General features: G+C 54.3%; 9 protein-coding genes across 9 annotated transcripts; 7 read left to right on the forward strand and 2 right to left on the reverse strand.

The window, feature by feature from the left end:
• Positions 1–75: 75 nt before the first annotated feature.
• J4E87_008730 (uncharacterized protein) lies at positions 76–1,339 on the reverse strand (the record flags this gene model as incomplete). Its single annotated transcript, XM_049380314.1, has 4 exons — positions 76–321; positions 375–936; positions 998–1,251; positions 1,310–1,339. 4 exons carry the CDS (start codon positions 1,337–1,339, stop codon positions 76–78), a joined length of 1,092 nt encoding a protein of 363 aa, XP_049230056.1.
• A 732-nt stretch (positions 1,340–2,071) lies between these two features.
• J4E87_008731 (uncharacterized protein) lies at positions 2,072–3,552 on the reverse strand (the record flags this gene model as incomplete). Its single annotated transcript, XM_049380315.1, has 2 exons — positions 2,072–3,089; positions 3,197–3,552. 2 exons carry the CDS (start codon positions 3,550–3,552, stop codon positions 2,072–2,074), a joined length of 1,374 nt encoding a protein of 457 aa, XP_049230057.1.
• A 206-nt stretch (positions 3,553–3,758) lies between these two features.
• On the forward strand, positions 3,759–5,087 carry J4E87_008732 (uncharacterized protein; the record flags this gene model as incomplete). The annotated part of the gene is made up of 4 exons (XM_049380316.1): positions 3,759–4,059; positions 4,112–4,206; positions 4,255–4,839; positions 4,890–5,087. 4 exons carry the CDS (start codon positions 3,759–3,761, stop codon positions 5,085–5,087), a joined length of 1,179 nt encoding a protein of 392 aa, XP_049230058.1.
• A 790-nt stretch (positions 5,088–5,877) lies between these two features.
• On the forward strand, positions 5,878–7,195 carry J4E87_008733 (uncharacterized protein; the record flags this gene model as incomplete). The annotated part of the gene is made up of 2 exons (XM_049380317.1): positions 5,878–5,981; positions 6,037–7,195. The coding sequence occupies 2 exons, from the start codon at positions 5,878–5,880 to the stop codon at positions 7,193–7,195; spliced, it is 1,263 nt and encodes a 420-aa protein (XP_049230059.1).
• Positions 7,196–9,893: 2,698 nt separating this feature from the next.
• Positions 9,894–10,966, forward strand: J4E87_008734 (uncharacterized protein; the record flags this gene model as incomplete). The annotated part of the gene is made up of 3 exons (XM_049380318.1): positions 9,894–10,506; positions 10,561–10,827; positions 10,878–10,966. The coding sequence occupies 3 exons, from the start codon at positions 9,894–9,896 to the stop codon at positions 10,964–10,966; spliced, it is 969 nt and encodes a 322-aa protein (XP_049230060.1).
• A 1,866-nt stretch (positions 10,967–12,832) lies between these two features.
• Positions 12,833–14,375, forward strand: J4E87_008735 (uncharacterized protein; the record flags this gene model as incomplete). The annotated part of the gene is made up of 3 exons (XM_049380319.1): positions 12,833–13,094; positions 13,293–13,874; positions 13,927–14,375. 3 exons carry the CDS (start codon positions 12,833–12,835, stop codon positions 14,373–14,375), a joined length of 1,293 nt encoding a protein of 430 aa, XP_049230061.1.
• Positions 14,376–15,113: 738 nt separating this feature from the next.
• Positions 15,114–15,908, forward strand: J4E87_008736 (uncharacterized protein; the record flags this gene model as incomplete). Its single annotated transcript, XM_049380320.1, has 1 exon — positions 15,114–15,908. One exon carries the CDS (start codon positions 15,114–15,116, stop codon positions 15,906–15,908), a length of 795 nt encoding a protein of 264 aa, XP_049230062.1.
• Positions 15,909–16,254: 346 nt separating this feature from the next.
• On the forward strand, positions 16,255–18,264 carry J4E87_008737 (uncharacterized protein; the record flags this gene model as incomplete). The annotated part of the gene is made up of 1 exon (XM_049380321.1): positions 16,255–18,264. One exon carries the CDS (start codon positions 16,255–16,257, stop codon positions 18,262–18,264), a length of 2,010 nt encoding a protein of 669 aa, XP_049230063.1.
• Positions 18,265–19,102: 838 nt separating this feature from the next.
• On the forward strand, positions 19,103–19,579 carry J4E87_008738 (uncharacterized protein; the record flags this gene model as incomplete). The annotated part of the gene is made up of 2 exons (XM_049380322.1): positions 19,103–19,108; positions 19,133–19,579. The coding sequence occupies 2 exons, from the start codon at positions 19,103–19,105 to the stop codon at positions 19,577–19,579; spliced, it is 453 nt and encodes a 150-aa protein (XP_049230064.1).
• Positions 19,580–19,927: the final 348 nt, after the last annotated feature.

Below are 19,927 nucleotides of genomic sequence, written 5' to 3' on the forward strand. Positions count from 1 at the left end.
AGCGGAGTTGTGTATTCTTCTACATCTTTAAGACTTCCTACATGATAGCACATACTGTTTCAACACTCGCTGAGCTTAAATCGCGGAGCTCACAGCCGCATCCGCCGCACTCGCCTTCTGCTTGGGCGCCTGCGCATCAAGCGGCACATTCAACCCCAAGCGCTCCCTCGTGGTGTAAGTCGCAATACCGCCGTTCGTATCGGCTTCCGTAACGAGTTCCTTGCGACGAGTGTCGACCAGCAGGCGGATGAGATCAGGACGCATGTAGTGACCCGAGAAGTCAGCCAACGCCTTAGTCAAGTGGCACTCGTTGAGATCGATCTACGGTATGTTAGTGGACTGATCAGATCAGCTTGATGGTAGTGGGAGCTTACATCAACGAAGAGAAGGCCATCAAAGTCCTTGTCAGGCTTGCAGTAAAGGCTGCCATCAGGTCGGTAGATACGCGCATGCCCGTTGTAAGTACTCGGATCAGTCTCCGGTTCCACCCCCTCAGGCGTCGTCTTCTTAAGCCCCTCCACACTCAACCTCTGGAAAGGAGCAAGAGTCCACGTGCCAGTCTCAATCGCATACGCCGGCGTAACAAGATCACTCGCCGGATCCGCCACATTCGTCGCCGGATCAGGATACTTGAGCGTCTCCTTGCCCGGGTACACAGGCCAAGCGGCGATGTGGATTTGCTCGCCTTCGGACACGTTGAGCGCTTTGAGGAAGGGGTTCATGTTTTCCCAGCAGTTGAGCTGGCCGAGGCGGCCGAGCTCAGTCTGCGTGACGGACTTGAAGGTGTCGCCTGCGCCGTCGCCGTAGACGAGCTTCTCGACGTGTGTGGGCTTGATCTTGCGGCGGTGGTTGATGACTTCACCCGTAGGATCGATCAGAGCCTGCGCGAGATACAGCGTCGCGTGATCGATTTCGGAGAAGCCGAGGGAGACATAGCTGCATACATTGTCAGTCAATCAAATTCGCACTACCTATCCGCGACGACCACACTACTCACATCTGGTTATCCCTCGCCGCACGCCGAATCCGCCTAAACTCTTCCGAATCCATAGGCAGCGAGTTCTCACGGTACCCCTTGAGCATCGGAAGCGATTGCTGGTAGTTGACCTTCCACATCCAGTAGGGGTAGCCTGGGATCCATACTTCAGGGAAGGCGATGAGCTTGCAGCCTGCGTCGCCGGCTTCTTTGATGAAGTTGATGGTTTTTTGGACGCCGGCTTCGAGGTCGAACCAGCAGGGCTCGGATGTGACCTGTAGTTTGGTCAGATGGAGGAAGAAGGGAGTAGGGGAAGGAAGGGTGGGAACGTACACAGGCGGCTTTGTATTTGGTGAGAGGCATGATAGCGAGATGGAGAGTTTGCAGTGGTGTGTTTGGATAGGAGATGGGAGTTGAAACTTTGATGGATAAATGATAGCCAGAATCGAGCGTCCTCACCAACTCTTAAATACCCAAATCTCAATCTCCAACCCCCCCTCCACTCTGGTTACACAACAGTCTCCATACACCATCACGCCCATTCTAGACAACTCACTGTTTGTCAGAGTAGCGCCAGGAGCATCTTCCCTGTATCTTCCCTGTACTGGGCCTGCAGCCGGTTAATTGACGTGCGTGGTGTGATCTGCCGATAACGAGATCGAATGAGAGCGACGAAGTCGACAGCAGTATCTGCAACGACTGCACCAGACAATAGAATTGTGGACTGATGTTCAACATCGACGTCGATGCGTCGTTACAAGCGTTGATGCCGCAGATGCCGCGACCCAGTGTTAGCGGCATCATGACGGTGCCGGTCGGCATCTCTCGCCGGGCTACGTCGTTGTACGACCCGAACGACGCCGTTAGTTGATGGAACGCGTGTTTGACTTTGATAGAAAGGCCGATGAGGAAGCGACAATTGTCCCTGTATCTGTCGGCGCATGGTCGTTTGCTGCTCGGAGATCGGGCACGTAATGCCGATGGATATCCGCAGACTTGGAGCTGTTGTCAAGAACATCGAAAACCACACGACCGAGAAACATGACGAATTGAAGTTATACTAGTTTCTTCGCAGCTCCGTCTCCAGAACGAGGCCTATGCCTTGATGTTCGCTGGTTGCTTGTAGTATTTACTGGGGATGAAGGGCATCTTAGTCACGACAGCCTTCCTCTTCCTGCCACGCACAATGACCTCAACTTCAGTTCCTGCCTTGTGCATACCGTCCTTGACATAACCCATCGAGATGTTCTTCTTCATGGTGGGCGAAGGGCAGCCAGAAGTGATGGTGCCAATCTTCTCACCGGCCCCGTCAACAATCTCAGCACCCTCTCGTGCAGGCGATCCTTCTACAATGAGCCCGACACGACGCCGTGACACACCACCGCCCTCGGACTTCTTCTTCAGTTGCTGCAAGATGACGGAATCACCGTGGAAGCCGCCTTTTGCGCGGCGGTCCTTGCCGATGATCCAAGATAATCCGGCCTCGACTGGAGTGGTCGTGTCATCAAGATCGTGGCCGTACAAGCACATGCCCGCCTCTAGTCTGAGGGTGTCGCGCGCTCCTAGACCTGCGAAACGCAACTCATCCTTGGCGGAATCGAGCAGGAACTGGGTCACGGCTTCGGTGGCATATGCAGGAATGCTAATCTCGAACCCATCCTCACCCGTGTATCCACCCCTGCTGACGAGCACTTCGGCATCGGTGCCCTTGATGACGGCGTTGGCGCATTGACCGAAGTAGAGCGATTCGAGGTCCTTCTTGGACTTGTCGTCTAGTACGCGCGACAGTATCTCGGCGGACAGCGGGCCCTGGAGGGCGACCAGACCTTGGCCGTCGAGGATGTTCCACTCTACGGGCTGGTCGGGGTGTGCATTCTTCCAGGCCTCTAGCTGCGTCTTGAAGTAGGCCGTGTCCTTTTCCCTGCAGCCGGCATTGGTGACGACGTAGAAGCGGTCGGGGAGACGCGTGACGACCGTGTCGTCGACGATGCCGCCGGTGGAGTGCAGCAGTGTTGACAGCGTAGACTGGCGCACGGGGAGCGACGAAAGCGACGACGGGGTGATGCTCTCGAGGAAGGCTTCGGCGCCAGGCCCAGAAAAGTGGTGCTGGACCCTGACCGAATTAGCGCTGAACGTGATTGGGGTATTCAATTGAACAGTAGTTTCCATTTCATGACCATTTCATGAGATTGAATATGCCGTTCTTCATCACTGACTTACATGTGTCCAACGTCGAACAAGCTGGCCTTCTCGCGCGTCCAGTTGTGAGAGTCGATGATGCTCATATCGCTGTACTGGACAGGCATGGCATATCCGCCAAAGGGCACAAACTTGGCGCCGTACTTGCTGTGCAGCTCGTACAGACCCGTCTTGCCCAGTTGCTCGTTTGCGCCTGCAGAGGAAGCATACCGGACCTGCTGCTGCGATAGTCGTGTGAGGTTGCGGGGACGTGGGGCTGGAGTCGCGCGCGTTGTTGTGGAGTAACTCGCGACCTGGGCGTATTCTGCCCTCCAAATGCGCGGCGCAAGACCATTGACGGCCGGGCGCATCGCCAGAGCAGCTTTTCTCGAGGCCATCTTGCGTGGGTGAGGAGGAATTCTGGTGTTTCGTTCCCCGACGGGTATACACGGCCGACTATATATCGCCAATGACGGCAGCTCCCAGCACCCTAGGCCCCGACGAGGCCCAAGCTCCCCCGACTGGATTCCATCCACCGAAACGGCCATCGTTCCCATAACCGCCTATATCGCGCCGCCACTGCCCCAGACGAACCGCAGCAACCATGTCCAAGGGGAGCAAGTACCTGCTGGTGTCGCTGCCGACGTCCATCTCGCCCTCGAACCACCAAGACGACGCCCTGACTGCCCTGCGCTCCACCGTGACCAATGACGTGGGCACCACCTCGCCCTTTGCCATACCCAACTTTAAGATCGGAACCCTCGATGCGCTTGTACAGCAGGCGGATGATCTCTCCAAGCTCAACAATGCCTGCGAGGCGGTAGTCGCCAAGGTCGGCGACAGCCTGAGGCAGATACTCGACGGCGACGAGGGCAAGATACAACAGCAGAAGACCATCAACGACAGTAGGTGGACTGCGCAGTATGCGATTGTAGACCAGCAGCTCACATGACGTAGAGCCTGTCGACCAGTATCTGCGCAACTTCCAGTGGAACAAGGTCAAGTACCGGGCAGACAAGTCCGTTGCCGAACTCATAGACGCACTGCAGAAGGTAAACACTACATACGTATCACGCTGTGCCTATGGCTAACAAGGCCAGGAAATACAAGGCATCGACAACGACGTCAAGTCCAAATTCAGCCAATACAACCAGACCAAGAGCGCCCTCCAAGCCGCCGAGCGCAAGCGCACAGGAAACCTCGCGACCAAGTCCCTCGTCAACGTCGTAAACCCCAAATCCATCGTCCGCGACTCGGAATACCTCGATACGCATCTCATCGCCGTCCCCAACAACAACGTAAAGGACTTCTACAAAGACTACGAGGAGCTGTGTCCCATGGTCGTGCCCCGCTCCGCCAACGAACTGGCCAAAGACTCAGAATTCACTTTATTCGCTGTCACCACCTTCAAGAAGCACTCCGGCGAGTTTGTCCACAAGTGCAGAGAGAAGCGGTGGACACCGAGAGAGTACCAGTACAAGGAGGGCAACAAGGAAGAGGAGGCCAAGGAGGCAGAACAATTAGCCAAGGACGAGAAGAAGCTATGGGGCGAGGCGTTACGGCTGGGCCGCACAGGATACAGCGAGAGCGCCATGATCTGGATTCACGTCATGGCGCTGAGGGTGTTTGTCGAGACGGTGCTGCGATACGGTCTACCGCTCGACTTTGTATGCGGCATAGTCCAGGTGAGTCTGACGTACCACGAAACCCGCCACGTACCTGCTAACTTTCCCAGACCGACCCCAAGTCAGCAAAGAAGGCAAAGTCAAATCTCGATTCGGCCTACGCATACCTCGGCGGCAACGCCTTCGGCCGCGACAGCAAGGGCCGCATCCAGAAGGATGATCAGGCTCTGTCGACCGATATGGCACAAGCTGGGCAGATGGAGCAAGAGTACACGGCGTACGTGTACTACGAGTTTGAGGTGCTATAGTGGAATGTCGAAGCGCGATAAGCATTTTCGATGTGGAATTGCACGACTCCGATGGCGTCTGCTTGAGGTAGATTTGGACTTGGAGTTTGTAGATAAGCTGTTCTAGGGAAGCAAAATGAGAAATATGGCACAAATCTTTTGCGTATGTGCTGATGGCTGAGCTGTGAAAGTCTTGCTGCGGCTTTTGAGTTTTTGAATGTAGAGGAAACGAGGATTATGAGCTCATTCATTGCATAGCGTACACTGAGTGTTGGGGACTCGGGAAAGCTGATGGGGAAGGATTGGAAGGATTGGAAGGATGGGGGATGGGAGAAAATGATGGCATAGGGTGCGAGACTTGGTGCACAACTCTCGATATCCTGATGAAGGGGAAATGTTAAATGAATCTGTAAAGCGCATGTTCATGACGCTCACCCGGCTGTGTCGTATCACCGTGTCGTACTTCACTCATGGATGTAGCCCACGAGCGGTGGCTCTGGTAAGTAGAGCGGGCGGTATTTCGGCGGACAGACGTGAGACTCTCCACTGTAAGTGGTCGGATGAGACGATCACTCGGTACCAGGTGAAGTAAAGCGCGGTTCAGACAGACGACATTCAACGCCCTGCGATGGTGGATGCGTGTGGTGATAGGGACAACATGGGGAAGTATAGGCGGGACGTCAGCCGGCGCTAGCGCAAAGGGCCGCCGCGGGAGTCATGGATCCTTGTCGCAACTTTACTTTCTCCAAACGTCCCCACCACCATCAAACTCCCGACTCATGATACTCGCTACGACCTCACCTTCATAACAATGGCTGACGCAGACGAAGATGCGTCGCACTTGCGCGTACCTGATGCTGCCGACTACGACCCCACGGAGGAAGCGCAAGATTTCCTGAAGCTCGACAAGCTCACGTAGGCTTCACATGCCCACCCACTTCTGGTCGCATTGCTGATATGATCACCCCAGAGCACAAGACAGCGCACATCCCACATTGCCCAAGCGCGGCGAAAAGGACTTCGAAAGCCATGAGACGAATCTTCAGCTCGACACACTCGAGGCCTCGCGCAGGGCCATGCACGGCGTCCTCTCGTGGCAGCGCACGCACACGCAAAAGGGCCACATCCTGGCCATGTACGACCCAGAGCGCAACATGGCATGCGTCGACAAGGTCCGATCACAGCACTTCCAGACGATAGGAACGAACAAAGGCGGAAGAGAATGGTTACTGCCAGAAGAAGCCTTGTTCTTGCTCGAGCGGGGGACATTGGATGTGCGGTGGCCAGTGAAGCGGGAGGTGGGCGACAAGACAGTATACAGGACTGAAGATGGCGCGCCAATGAGCTTGCAGTCGGCATATGCCGCCTTCATCGGATTCGAAAGCGGCGTCGGTGGAAAGTTGACACTGGAGATGTATAACGTCTACGCAGGATTGAAGAGATCGGGGTACGTCATATTCAGAACAGGAACATGGGACCATGATAGAGGAGACGTCGTCTTAGCACCACCCAAGACAGAAGGAAAGACCGAAACAGGGCCAGGCTTAATCACACGCTTCTTCTCCGATCTATGGCGGCGACTCAGTGAGCCCACATACCACATCTCATCCGAGCAGCTTGCTTTTGGCCCGCTCATCAAGCCCGGCTTGTACCGAAGCTACAACGACGTCTACCGCCTCCTCAAGCTGATACCCACCTACGACCGCTCCGTCCCACCCACCTTCATGCTCCCACCTTCCTCAGACAACCCATACCGCGTCCACTTCGACGTCTACCGCACCACAGCCCGATTCAAGAAATCCGCCCGCGGACCCCCAGACTTCCGCATATGCGTCGTCGACGCACGTTCGACACCTATACCCACGGGCGCACAGCTGAACGATCTCATGGCGCAGGTGCCTGAGGATAGGCCAAAGGGCGATGGCGGCCACCCGAACCAGAGGCTGAAGCATGGGTGCAGAAATGTGGTAGTGGCGGTAGTGGATAATGGTATACCGAGCTACCTGCGGATTGCGGATGCTCCGTTCGACGAGGTCAAGATTTATGAGAGGTCGGCGCCGAGGGGGAAGGGTGGGGGGAGAGGAAGAGGCGGTAGGGGAAGAGGGAGGGGAAGGGGACGTGGTCGTTGAACATGAGCTTGCAGCACACCAATACCACGATCACCGACAACGGGGTGGTGTCGAGAAGAATCAACGAAGGGCTCCGCTTCGATCGCAGAGACCTTCCGCCTAGGAATCGCCCCACGGACCGTGAGCAGTCTTGAAGGGACGAATGGCTCGATTAAGTGGAATCCGATTTGACAGGATAAGCATTGGTTCCTACACCCTGAAGGACGGCGGTCACACAATGCAATACGACGTCCTTGAGCCGTTTCTGCTTCCTCGACTTTTCTCATCCCGCAGATTTGCCCGCGCGCGGACGGGTCTCCATCACGTTCTCTTGGCGGGTCAATATCTATCCAGGACGGGCTCTCCATCTAAAGCAGGGGCTGTGATACATATCGCGGTTATGCCTCATCGAACACCGGTGAAAGAGATATGTTACATAATCTCTACTAAGCGTTTACAAGGTACCCATTCTGCCTACCATGCCTTTCTTCGCCTCTGCTTTCTCTTCGCACTTGGCTAGTGGGGACGCACAATCATTCTGACTATGCAGCGCCCAAAGCTGGGAAATATCATCCGCTTCGGTGAGAGATTACTGCGTCATCTCTAGCAAAGGCCGGCATCATTGACTCAAATTGTTCGGCACTTGTACACGGCATCTGGGGTTGTTGATGCGAACCCAACTGCACCATCAACACTGTACAGCCAGTTGAGTTCGCATCCATATCCTTTGATCCTTAGAGGCGCGTCGGAATAGAGTCCTTGGGGCATATTCGTCTATTTTCCCCACACGCACACACCTCACTACCCGTCGGTTTCAGCCCTTCTTGGGTGTGCGTATACTATGACCCTCTCCGCCCAGCTACCAGACAACGCGATAATGTATGTGTTGTCCTTCGGGTTCAAATTGAAAACATCCCGCAACGGAATGAGTTCCGGAGAATTCACGTTGGGCCAGACCATAGGATGGTTGCTGAGGCGTTCAGGCACACCCACTCATGGCGCACACATCACTAGTCAACCTGCATACGCCACGCGCTCATATCATATCCAGGTACCTGGTCTTTTCAAATAACGCTATGTTGAGCTTGGACGCAACATCAATGCGAGGCTTCTCGGGTCTTGCCGACTGAGTCTGCAAGTTTCAGTAGCTTACAATTGGGTGTGTACAGGTGTGTGGAGCTTTGGGCATAGTGCACTAAGGCGAGGTCGACAGCAAGATCTGGATCGCTAGAGAACGCGTTACAATCTGAGCCGCTCTCGTACATGTCTACAATACCAGCTCCTGCGCAGCACAATTCGAGGCGGGGCCTTCGGAAGACGCATCCATAGTGCACCTATTGCGCTACTCACGCGCACCATGCCAATCGTCCGTACGGCAGTCGTCCCGGTCCTCACCATACTAATCCACGATGGCTACCGAAATGTCACCCCTGCGCCGATCCAAACGTGGAAAGTCGATCAAACGGTTCGCTACGCTAGTGGTGACGATCTATGATACCGTCATGCCGGCGAGAACGAGGCTTCAATCCAACACTGTTTGCGCTACCGTCGCGCACTCCTGATCATAACTTCGAGAGTCGGCGCGAGACGAGCCCAAACTCCAACCCTATCTAGAGGAGCATTTAATTCTTCGGCGCTATCGTCACACGAAGCAGTGACATGATATCGGCGGCGTGTCTTGTCTGCTCTAGACCTGCAGTAAGACAATTGCAGGCGTTGTGATGGGGGCTGCAGGTCAACAGACAGCTACGATTCCGATCTGTATTTGTCACTCGCCAAACCCATGAGAGACTGTCTTGTCAAGTGAATCAACCATCAAGCAAAACAAGAGGGCTGGAAGATTGTCGATCAAAGACCCACTTCACCTTTGAAGACGTTATGTCGGATTCAACGGCTGCATCGTGGGGAAGTGGACCTTGTCCTGTTTGCACATCACTATCATCAGAAATGGAGATGGTGTTGCACCCTGAAAGCCAACCCCGCGTTGGGCACCATCCCTGGCGAGCACTTATGGTTGCGGGAACTAGTGCTTAGCCTCCCTAGCACCAAACCTTCCATGGCAATCCAGCAAAATGACCGTGTCCGATCGAATGCAAATCGACTTCTTGGCGCCTTATCGCATCATCAAGCAACCAGGTCGACGGGCCAGCCCTTTGCGCAATGCGCTAGTGCCCGCTTCCAGATCGTGTACTCCGCTCAAGCCTATGGCGGAACGGCACCCGTACCTTGGAATTGCTTAGACGTCGCGACTCAGGAGAACTGCGCGAAGGGGATCGATTCCGCACCAATCAAAGTTGCCACAAAGCAGGTACCCAGCTCCGGCAGCCTCGCGCACTCCCGATGGCATACACCAGGCGTTCTTGTTGGCCGTTCTGGATACTGGAGTTCTAGATCCGGGGCACGTTCGCGATGAGGAGGGCCAGACCAGAGCAGTAGACTCCAATTTGCATTGCTCGTCGACATCGATCGAGTTCGTGGCTGAGGAACAAATCCAAATGATGCTGGTCCAGGGGATACTCCAAGACACAGTTCTCGTCGTCGAAGAAACACATAAAGACCAGCCAGTTCTGCTGCATGATGAAGGCATCCTCAGCATCTCCAGCTCTCGCTTTACAAGCTTCACAGCTTTACCTTCGCTCTTGATCTTTTGTCCTCCTCGGCATCTCTCTCGCTTCCACGACCACTACTCTCAATCGCTTGGTCCATCACATCAATCAAGATGAAGCTCCTCGCTACCATCACCCTCTTCAGCGCTTTGGCTGCAGCTGCGCCAGTCCTTGACGCACGCGCTACTACCACCGCGAAGACCTCCAGTGCTCTCAAGACCAGCAGCGCAGCAGCCGTCAAGTCCAGCAGCGCAGCTGCAGTCGTCACTGCGAAGTCTAGCAGTGCAGCAGTCGTTTCGAAGGCTAGCAGCTCCGCGGTAGTTTCCAAGGCCAGCAGCTCTGCCATCGTCTCTAAGGTCAGCAGCGCTGCCAGCTCAGTCATCACTTCGAAGGCCAGCAGCGCAGCCGCCACAACTACGGGTACCGCACCTCTGCTTGGTGTCAATGTCGGTGGATCGTCCTCACCTCTTTTGGGAGTCAAGGTCTCGTCTTCGACCTTGTTGGCCGTCGACGTTAGCCTGGGAGCTTCATCTGTCAAGGCCTCATCGGTAGCTACCATCACTGCGGCGCCCACTTCCGCTCCAGCTACAGCTTCCACTGCTCTGCCGTCCACCTTCTCCGCTCCAGTCCAGGGACAAGGCAAGCTCACGCTCGACAACCTCCCCGCGATGCCGGGCGTGATCGACAAAGCCTTCTCTGGCGTTCTTGGTGCTGCCTATGGCCTCAGTAAGTGCTCCATTCTACCCACAAGCCATTCAATCGACTAACAAAGTGTCACAGTGTCTGGTGCATGTGACTCTTCATACAAGTGCAACATCACCGTAGCTGGTACAATCAGCAACCTCCTTGTTGATGGCAACAACTACGGCACGAACACTAGCGTTGCAGCATGGTGCGACGGAGGCCGCTGCTATGGTGCTGCCAGTGCTCCGTTGAGCGCGACGGCTCCTTTCATCATCACCTGCGATCAGCTCAGCGGTACACAAGTCTGCTCTGCGACGATCTCGGGTGCGGCCAATGCCATCTTCCAGAATGGACAGTCAGTTGGTAGGTCTTCATCCATCCTCACATCACAGCTCGACGCTAACTTTGACTAGAACTGTGGGGCTGGCTTACGCCCGCCGGATACTGCCAGAATGGTGTATGCACCGCATCTATCACAGCCGTTGGCGACCCAATGTACTAAGCGGAATGAATGAGATGAGCTTATGGGCCAGTTCGATATAATCGAGGAATGCAATGCCGAGGAGGACAAGAGATCATGTATCGTGTTGAGTATTTGTTCGTCAGGGTGTATGGGCCCGTCTAATATCGTGCGTGCTTTGGGGGTCATTTTCATAGCTGTTGAGATAGGCTTAATGCGATATGATGTTTTCTACTCGTGCTTTTGACAGGGTTGGTTTCTTATACCTGAACCTGGAGTCTATACCACAGTGGGACGTGTGTGGATCGTTGTGCAGGATTCTTCCTCCGCTTGACGCGGTACTGGGAACTCCAGGGGGAAGCGCAGTGTAATCGAGACGCGCAAACGACACCATAATTGTTATCCGAGACGTTCTGTGTCATAAGAAGGAGGTATAGCGAAGGCGTGCTGTATAGCATCACAGAACGGGAATAACGCAGGTAGGTATTCCATGTCAAGGACTATAGTGAAGGGTAGATGTTGAACGCCTGATGTATACCTCCAATATCTGGTCCGCGCGTGATCAGAGATAGAAGATACCTGCTGTGAATGCGTGTCTGTGTTTGGGTTGGGAGGTCATGAGAAAAGTGGCACTCGCGTGCTAGCGCCGCGTTACGCGCCTCCTCCAACACGTCTCTATCCAACGGTGCAGGGTGGTGCTGAAAAGTTCACAGAATTGCGATCGCATGAAAGCGCGAGCGAAAATGCAGATAATTTATGCGCATTTCAAATTTGCTACGATCTCATTGGACCAAGTCAGTCAGCAGGTTCCGCACACGCTGTTATGGTGTCCTGGTCCCCACTATGGCTCCACCTTTATCGCAACGGTGAATACTTCTCGGTGCATTTCGCAACCACGAAAAAAGAAAAGGGGGTTTGCTGGTGTGGTCTATGACGTAGGATTCAGAACGATGGGGCATCGTTTGACCTTCCGTTTTGACGATCTGAGAAATCCTTCACATCTACATCACGACCTTGAAGGTATTGTAGAAGTTGCAGATGGCTACAGTCGGTTTGCATCATCGTAACAGAACAGAAGAAGATAATGCGCACGGCATGTATAACTCATACAATACAGGTATAAGCAGAAGTCTTAGGATCATGGTGTTTCGTTTGAATGAAGAGGTTATCGCTCTCGTGGACTACGACTCATGAGTGGGTTCACACAGCGTCCGAAATGGGTTACTATACCGTCCAACCTGGCTTGATACAACGTTCACAGTGGATTCATACATCATTCACAGTGGATCGTAGGATCCAAGAGGCTATCATTCTCGTGGACTACGACTCATGAGTGGGTTCACACATCGTCCAAAGTGGGATAATACAGCGTTCAAACTGAGTCGATACAGCATCCACAGTGGGTTGATGCAGCATTCAAAGTGGATGATTACAGCGTCGAAAGTGGACGCACGACTAGGGCCAGTCTGCAATGAAGTCACGGATACGCTCAGGACTGAGGACGTTGTCGGACGGGAGCCCACCAAGCTTATCGAGATGAAGACTTTTCTTTAAGGATCAGATCAGCGTTTCTCGGATCGCGAGTTGCCAGCGCCTTTGGACACAGACTGCCGTATAAGTCTCCTGGATGTGCGTCCTTTCACGCACTGGGCAGCCCAAGCGTTCACAGTTCATGCAGTCAAGATGCTATCCAACACGTCGATTCCCGGACTAGTACGAGTCCCATATGCTACGTCAGAACTACCCCTAGATGCACTTGCGCAGCCTTTCGCAGCAAGCACAGCCATCTTACTGGGCGTTGTGGTCGTACTCTCGATCGTCGTTAGTACCAGCGGAAAACCGAAACATCCGCTAGCAAATCCTCCGCGATGGAACCAGACCACCCTTTCAAAACGGATTGAATTTCTCATGAACGGAAGGGCCATACTGAGCGACGCGAGGAAACGCTACGGCAAGCAGCCCTACAGGTTGATTGTTGACACGGGCGAATGTCTTATCCTGCCTCCTGAGTATGCAGCAACGATCCGTAACAGCATGGATCTTAGCTTCGCAAAGGCAATAGAAAAGAACTTCTCGGGAAATGTCTCTGGCTTCGAAATGTATGCCGTCTTGCTCCACGAGCAAAGACTTGTACAAAACGTTGTGAAGGACCAACTTACTAAATACCTAAGTACGAAGCAACCAACTACGCGCATGACACGAAGCTAACAAGGCTCTTCAAGACGTCTTAACAAAGCCCCTCTCGGAAGAAGCAAGTCATGCTCTCAATGCGATATTCGGTCAAGATACGGGTGAGATGACTCCGTCATTCGTCTCGGATAAGTGATACGAGCTAACCACCGAGAAGAATGGAGAGAAACCGTTATAGCAGACAGCATTCTCCAACTGATCGCCCGTCTCTCCACAAGGGTCTTTCTCGGCGACACCATGTGCCGCAACACGGCGTGGCTCGAAGCTTCCAAGGCCTACACGGTAGCAAGCTTCACCATGATTCTCAAAATGACAGCCCTCCCATCCTCGCTCAAGTTCCTCGTTCCCTGGTTCTCCTCCGAGGCAAAGAACGTCTTTAAACACGGAGCCACATGCCGCGCAATCCTCACACCTCTTCTGGCCCAGCGTCGAGCTCTGAAAGCCGAAGCTAGTAGAAACGGCAAACCGGAACCTGTCTTCAACGACATGATCGATTGGTTCGAGCAGAAGAGCGGCGGGAAAGGGTACGATCCAGCTCTGTTCCAGATTGCGCTATCGTTTGTAGCGATACATACGACCAGTGAGCTGCTAACGCATGCTATAACCTTGCTGGCAAACGAACCACACTACGTCGCGGCATTAAGGGAGGAAATCGTGAGGGTACTAACAGCCGACGGGCTGACCAAAGCGGCGCTCGCAAACCTCACGTTGATGGACAGCGCGTTGAAGGAGTCGCAGCGGTATAGGCCCGCTGCATTCCGTAAGTCGTCCAGTCGATGAAGTGAAAGAACTCCAAGCTGACCCTACCCCAGTAACAATGCGTCGTCAAGCCCGGCGCACCGTCGTCCTCCCCAACGGCCTCGTCATAAAAAAAGGCGAGCAGATCGCCGTCGACGGCTTCAACATGTCTGACCCCACCGTCTATCCCGACCCACACAAATACGACATATACCGCTACCAGCGCATGCGCGCCAGCACCGACCGCGCCACAGTCAGCCAGTCGCATCTCGTTTCCACCGGTCCCAATAACCTGTCATTTGGACATGGCGCACAAGGCTGCCCCGGCAGGTTCTTCGCTGCGAATGAGATGAAAATCGCCCTGTGCCATTTGCTGCTCAAGTACGATTGGCAGTTGGCTGAGGGGACGGATCTGGAATCGAGGTTCTTGTTTGGCGAGACGGAGGCGCTGTGGAAAGGGAATAGGCTGAGATTTAGACGGAGGAGGGAGGAGATTGATTTGGAGGGGTTGGCTTATGTGTGAGTGGGATTGAGCAGACGTGTAGAGTAGCGATACACCTACTGACCATGACATCATCCATGGATGTTGGTGTACATGTAGCACGAATGGATTAGAGATCGAATTGGCACGATAAGGAACATTGCGCAGGAATGATGAAGCGACCGCTGACATGAAGCTCGATGCATCGCGCGCCTTCAGGAAGCACTGGATGAGGAAGAGGAGGGCGCGTCGAACATACGATCTGCCTGACCACAATGGAGTGTTGTGATGCTGGTGTTGCTGCGGTCGGGCGGTCGTGATGATGGCCGCCAAGGATTAGCGCGTGGCGAGTTCGACCGCCCTTGCCCGAGCTTTCGCGCGCCGTCCGTCTAACCTCCTGCACTCAATCCACCACCTGTGCGCATTCCGATGCTGGCCGTGAGACTTTCGCATTTGCCCATCCTGTTGCGGTATCGGCCGAAGAGAATTCGGACACTATGATGGCCTTGCTCGGAAGACATCATTTCACACCAGCACCCGGCGAGTTGATCAAGTCTCCGGGATGATGCGTCGCGGTGGGAAACCTTCGGAAACATTACAGTAACCAGCCCTCGAGATGGCTCAACGTCGGCATGATTCTAGAGGTATACGAAAAGTTTCCGTCTCTTCAGACGATCCTGTACACGTAGGGATGTATATATACGCATCACGAAGCCAGACCAAAGATGCGACACGCGCATCAGTCTGGTCACGCTACAAGCTCACCCTTCCCAACTTACCATGTCGTCGCAGAACCAGCAGCATGAAACAACCGTCTGGCTCTGGCCGACGGGCCTGTTCCCGCGCCGGATCATCTACTACCTCCGCGCAAAGAACATTACGTCCTCGATGCTTCTCAAGAAGAACATCCACCTCATCCCCCTCTTTCTTGACAAAGACGCGCCGACGCCAGACATCGTCCCCCGCCCCGGCCTCGAAGCACGTCCTCCCGGAACTTCGGTGCCGGCACTGCGCATCACATACGCCGATGATTTGAGCTTCTGGATATACGAGTCGAATGCGATGATGGAGTACTTCGAAGAAGTCTTCAGCGTGGCCAATGGGTATCCTGATGTGAGGGGCGCAACCATACAGCAACGAGCTCGGACGAGAGACATCTTGAGCCTGCTCTCCGATGCCGTCACTTGGAGTAACGTCGCGCTTGTACATTCGCATCCGAACACGGTGTCCTGGTCGGGCTTGACGGAGGACGAGATGAGTGAGAGCGCGGCAAAGCATGCGCGTGGCAAGTTCCACATGCTCTTGTCGCGGTTGGAGGCTCGGATACAAGGAGACGTGGTTGGCAACAAGAGCGAAAGTTTGAGTGGTGATGGCGCAAACGTCACATTAGCGGACCTCTGCATCATGGCCCAGGTGGAGTATATGCAGGAGATGTATGGTCTCGATTGGGTCGCCGAACATGGGGTGTTGAGGGTCTGGTATGATAGGAGCAAGGGACAGAGTTGGGTTGTCGGTAGGAGTGCGCTACAGGACGTTGAGAGAACGGGCGAATGGACCGGAGTACTTGACATTTAAGGGCCATAGTATGTAGCTGCAAGATTTCCAATCGAGCTTCTACTGCTCTCAGTCGAATCGCGCCCTGTTTCGCTGTTTCGCTTTTTCGGACATCAAAACTATCGCAATCATACTGTATACCAAAGTACCATATCAATGACCTGCCCAAAGGACTACATCGCAGTCTGAGTTTAAGGTGCACTCTATTCATGCTGCTGTTCCGTTGTTTCGCGGTTGCGATGTCGTTGCGCGGCTCGGTGCGAGAGCTTGGGGCAGCCGCCAAGAATGAGCTGAAGCGGGGCGTCAGTCCAGCCAATTCCGCGGTCATGCGCACCGTCCCACCTTCCATCACGCAGCATGCACACCTATGGAAGCTGACGCGCGACCGCCAGCCAGAGCCTCACCCTTCTCAGAACCCGCCGATGAGAGCTCTATTCGGCTTCTCCGGTTCTCGCAGCCCGAAGATGGCGTCTTCGTTGGCAAGCTGCAGAAGTTCCCCATCGCCAGCGCGCCTCATTACTACACAGCCAGCTATGTGTGGGGCGAGCGCAAGTACAAAGGTGCAAAGATCAATCTGAAAACCGGGGGACTGCCCATATTAAACAGCCTGGTACCATTTATTCACATGGTCACCCGCCATGGCGACTTCAAGGCCACAGACTGGTGGTGGATTGATTCGCTGTGTATCAACTTGGATGATGCCAGCGAACGCGAGAAACAGGTGCGCATCATGGCAGACATCTACAAAAGAGCCAGGCGAGCAATAATCTGGCTGGGTGAGGAGAAAGAAGGTGGTAGCGACTGCACTGATGCCATCGACTTCATGCACTACCTGTCCACCTTGCAGATCGGGTTCAACGGAGACGATCTTGCCATGCGCAAGAAGCTCGAGAACTCTGAGTTCACCAACAAGTGCGTCGCCGTCAGTAATTTGCTCGCCAGGCCATGGTGGACAAGGGTCTGGACGTTACAAGAGTTTGTCTTGCCAAAAGAGGCGAAACTCTACTGTGGCGTGGGTAGTATCAGCCGCGGAAGGTTCAAAAGTGCAATCTATAGCATCTTCCTTTGCAGCACCATCAGCAAAGACTTCGAACACGAGCTTGTTCCGCGGAAGCTCTTTGACGGAGCCTTCAATCGCCGCCGCATCCATCAATGGCACACCAAGCCGGCGTCAATCGGCATCAATCTGATCGCCATCATGGCGTACCTGGGTAATCACTCCGCCACCGACAGTAGAGATCGCATTTACTCCGTGCTAGGTTTGATCACTGAACAAGACCGAGCACTCATCGGACCTGCTGAATATACTACCAGCATTGCGCACCAATTCGCACGACTCGTTCGTTCTTTCTGGACCGTCCATCAGTCCCTGGATATCGTCTGCTTTGCGCATCTATTCTGTCCTAACGCTGCGGTCAGTGACCCTGGCGTCGAAGATCCCGTGCCTACCTGGGCTCCAGACTGGAGGACGACAATTGACTTCGCTTCGCCTGTGCCGCTGATAGCAAGCCAAAGTGCGTGTGAGCACATTGGAAACTTCAGACCGCTGCGATCAACACGCTGGAAAGCAATGTACGATGCTCCTGGAGAGACACTGAGAAAAGAGGCAGATGTTTCCTTTGTCGAAGACCTGAAAGAGCTCCACTGCAACGGTGTCGTGCTGGACACTATTCACGGGCTCGGTGGGCTTGACGAGCGGGAACTGCGGTGCGAAAGCTTTGTATGCCGCGAGGCCGGTCATGTTTTGGTGCAGTCGCGGCAAGACCAGCAGAGCGCTCGGCGAGTCGCAAGGCAGCCTTCCGAGTGGCTTGAGGCCATAGCGCGGTCCTTGGTTATCGACCGCCGAGACAAGTACCTTTGCTTCCAGGCGCCGGATCACTACATCAGCGACTTCCTCTTCCTCTGTCATGCCTGTATTGACGGCGATCCCGTCGACTGGAGCTTTGCAACATGGTTTGAGCGCAACCGGTATCTGATGTTCGGCAACTTGTCGCTCGAAGACATAGTCCGGCAGATACCCACCAAGTTCACTTCACCCCCTCCAACATTGCATCGGCCACCGTCGCATCCCGTACATCAGATGAACGACAAGCTCGACACCTTTCTCTCACGCTTCCACGACACTGTGCGAAAGAAGGCGCGCCGGCTGATGGTCACCGAACAAGGCTACGTTGGCATGGCGCCGTGTCGCGCAAGACCCGGCGATGTCGTGGCTATCCTGTTTGGATGCAGCATTCCACTTGTCTTACGAGAAATGGCCTCGCAATCTGCGTGGCAGGCCGTCGGCGAGGGCTTTGTACATGGCCAAATGAATGGCGAGATTGCAGACGAGCTGAAGAGCGGGACGCTCAACGTACGTCGGTTGAGGCTAGTTTGAGCTGCCGCAACTACTTCTCACGCGCGTGATGCGTCGATAGAAAAAGGCGACCAGCGAGCGGTACAGCGCATGCAAGGTAATCGGTGCCTCTGCTGTAGCTCAGCCTTCTGGGCCGACATCAGCCTTGTCTGTGTTCGTGCACTTATTGCCAACCCAGATGACTCGAGACATCTCACCATCAGGATACTTCGAGCGCAACCCATCAAGTCGCCACACCTCATCTACCGTCATTATCGCTCTGTTCCATGACGCGCGACGATGCTGCAACTATCCTGAGCTTTGTCCAAGGCTCGCGACTTTCTTTTCCGCACCAGGCTGTGCCAGTCGATAGCACCGCAATAGAGAAGTCCACATCCCGTAGCTACTCGACAATGGATTGATCAAAGGTCGGATGACCATGTCATTGCGCCTGGCGATGATTCTATTGGTTGTTCGAAGGGCAAGAGTCGTTCTTGGGCATCAAGAGTGCGCCGATCGGGGGCCATTTCGCTGCGTGGTACAACAGCTATGCGCCACTTCGCATCGTGATTCGCAACAACCGGGCCAGGCTGACTTTCACGTACGATACCTGGAAGATAGGCTTATTGCGCCTCTGTACAAATGTATGCCACCTGCACTTGCTGACGACTGCTCACTTGTTTTGCCTGCTTTAGTTTTGCACCTCAATACTCTGTCTTGTATCAAACGAGCTGCGCAAAGACCTCTCCAACATGCCCGGAGACTTCTACTATCTTGCCGAACGAATGCAGTTCTGGTACTACGAGGGCAACATTAATTCACCCAAGGGTTACAGTGAGGCACTCCCAACACATGCCAAGATCATGTTTGGCCTGACAAGATGACAGTATACCATTACGATATCCCACAGAATGGCACTCAAGAGGTGTCACTGCCAATACTAGAGCAGGACGTGAAGGATTGGAGCAAGCCTGTTAGTTGCGGATTTAAGTTCTTTGAGAAGGGCGGGACCACCAAAATCTTCGCCGCTTCAATCTCCGTGAGCTCTATTGCAACTCAGCCCGCATCAATCTTTGCTTCGGCGTCGACCGTTACGTATGAGCGCACCACGACAAGCGCGTCTGCTTCGGGTACGGCATCTACCCCCGTCAACACAGGCAATACAGTACCGCCAACCGTGACGCCCACCAGTTCAGTAGTCACCACAGATTCAAGCGACATTGCTGGTCTGTCTACAGAAGCGAAGGCTGGCATCGACGCCGGCATTGGTGTATACGCGTTGCTTGTCGCGGCAGCTGCATACCTGTTCTATCGCAACCACCGCAAGCTCAAAGACCTCAACGCACGACTTAGCTAACGATCTCAAGCCGAGCAGTTCAACAAGCTCCCGGGTGTTGCGGTCGCGCCTCATGGAAGCAATGGATACGAAAGGCCGTACAGCGAGGCTACAATTTCGCAGGTTCACTCTTCACCGCAGGCACCGGCGCAGCTTTCATAGGCGTGTGCTCGGGGCGAGACCGGTGCTAGTGTTGCGCGCTGCGCTCTCAAGAGATCTTGATCAGTTTCGCGGTTATAGTATCACTATATACTCTCTCTTTCAATTGCCCCACCTGCATCCTTCTGAAGGTCATGACTAGAGAACGGAAGCGGAAAGTGTAGTCAGCCCGACTGGGACTGTACCCGTCTTCAGAAGCGTGTCTGAACT

This window comes from Alternaria ethzedia, assembly GCF_023757985.1.
Source record: "Alternaria ethzedia strain BMP 0044 chromosome Unknown scaffold_28, whole genome shotgun sequence".
Taxonomy (NCBI): Eukaryota; Fungi; Ascomycota; class Dothideomycetes; order Pleosporales; family Pleosporaceae; genus Alternaria; species Alternaria ethzedia.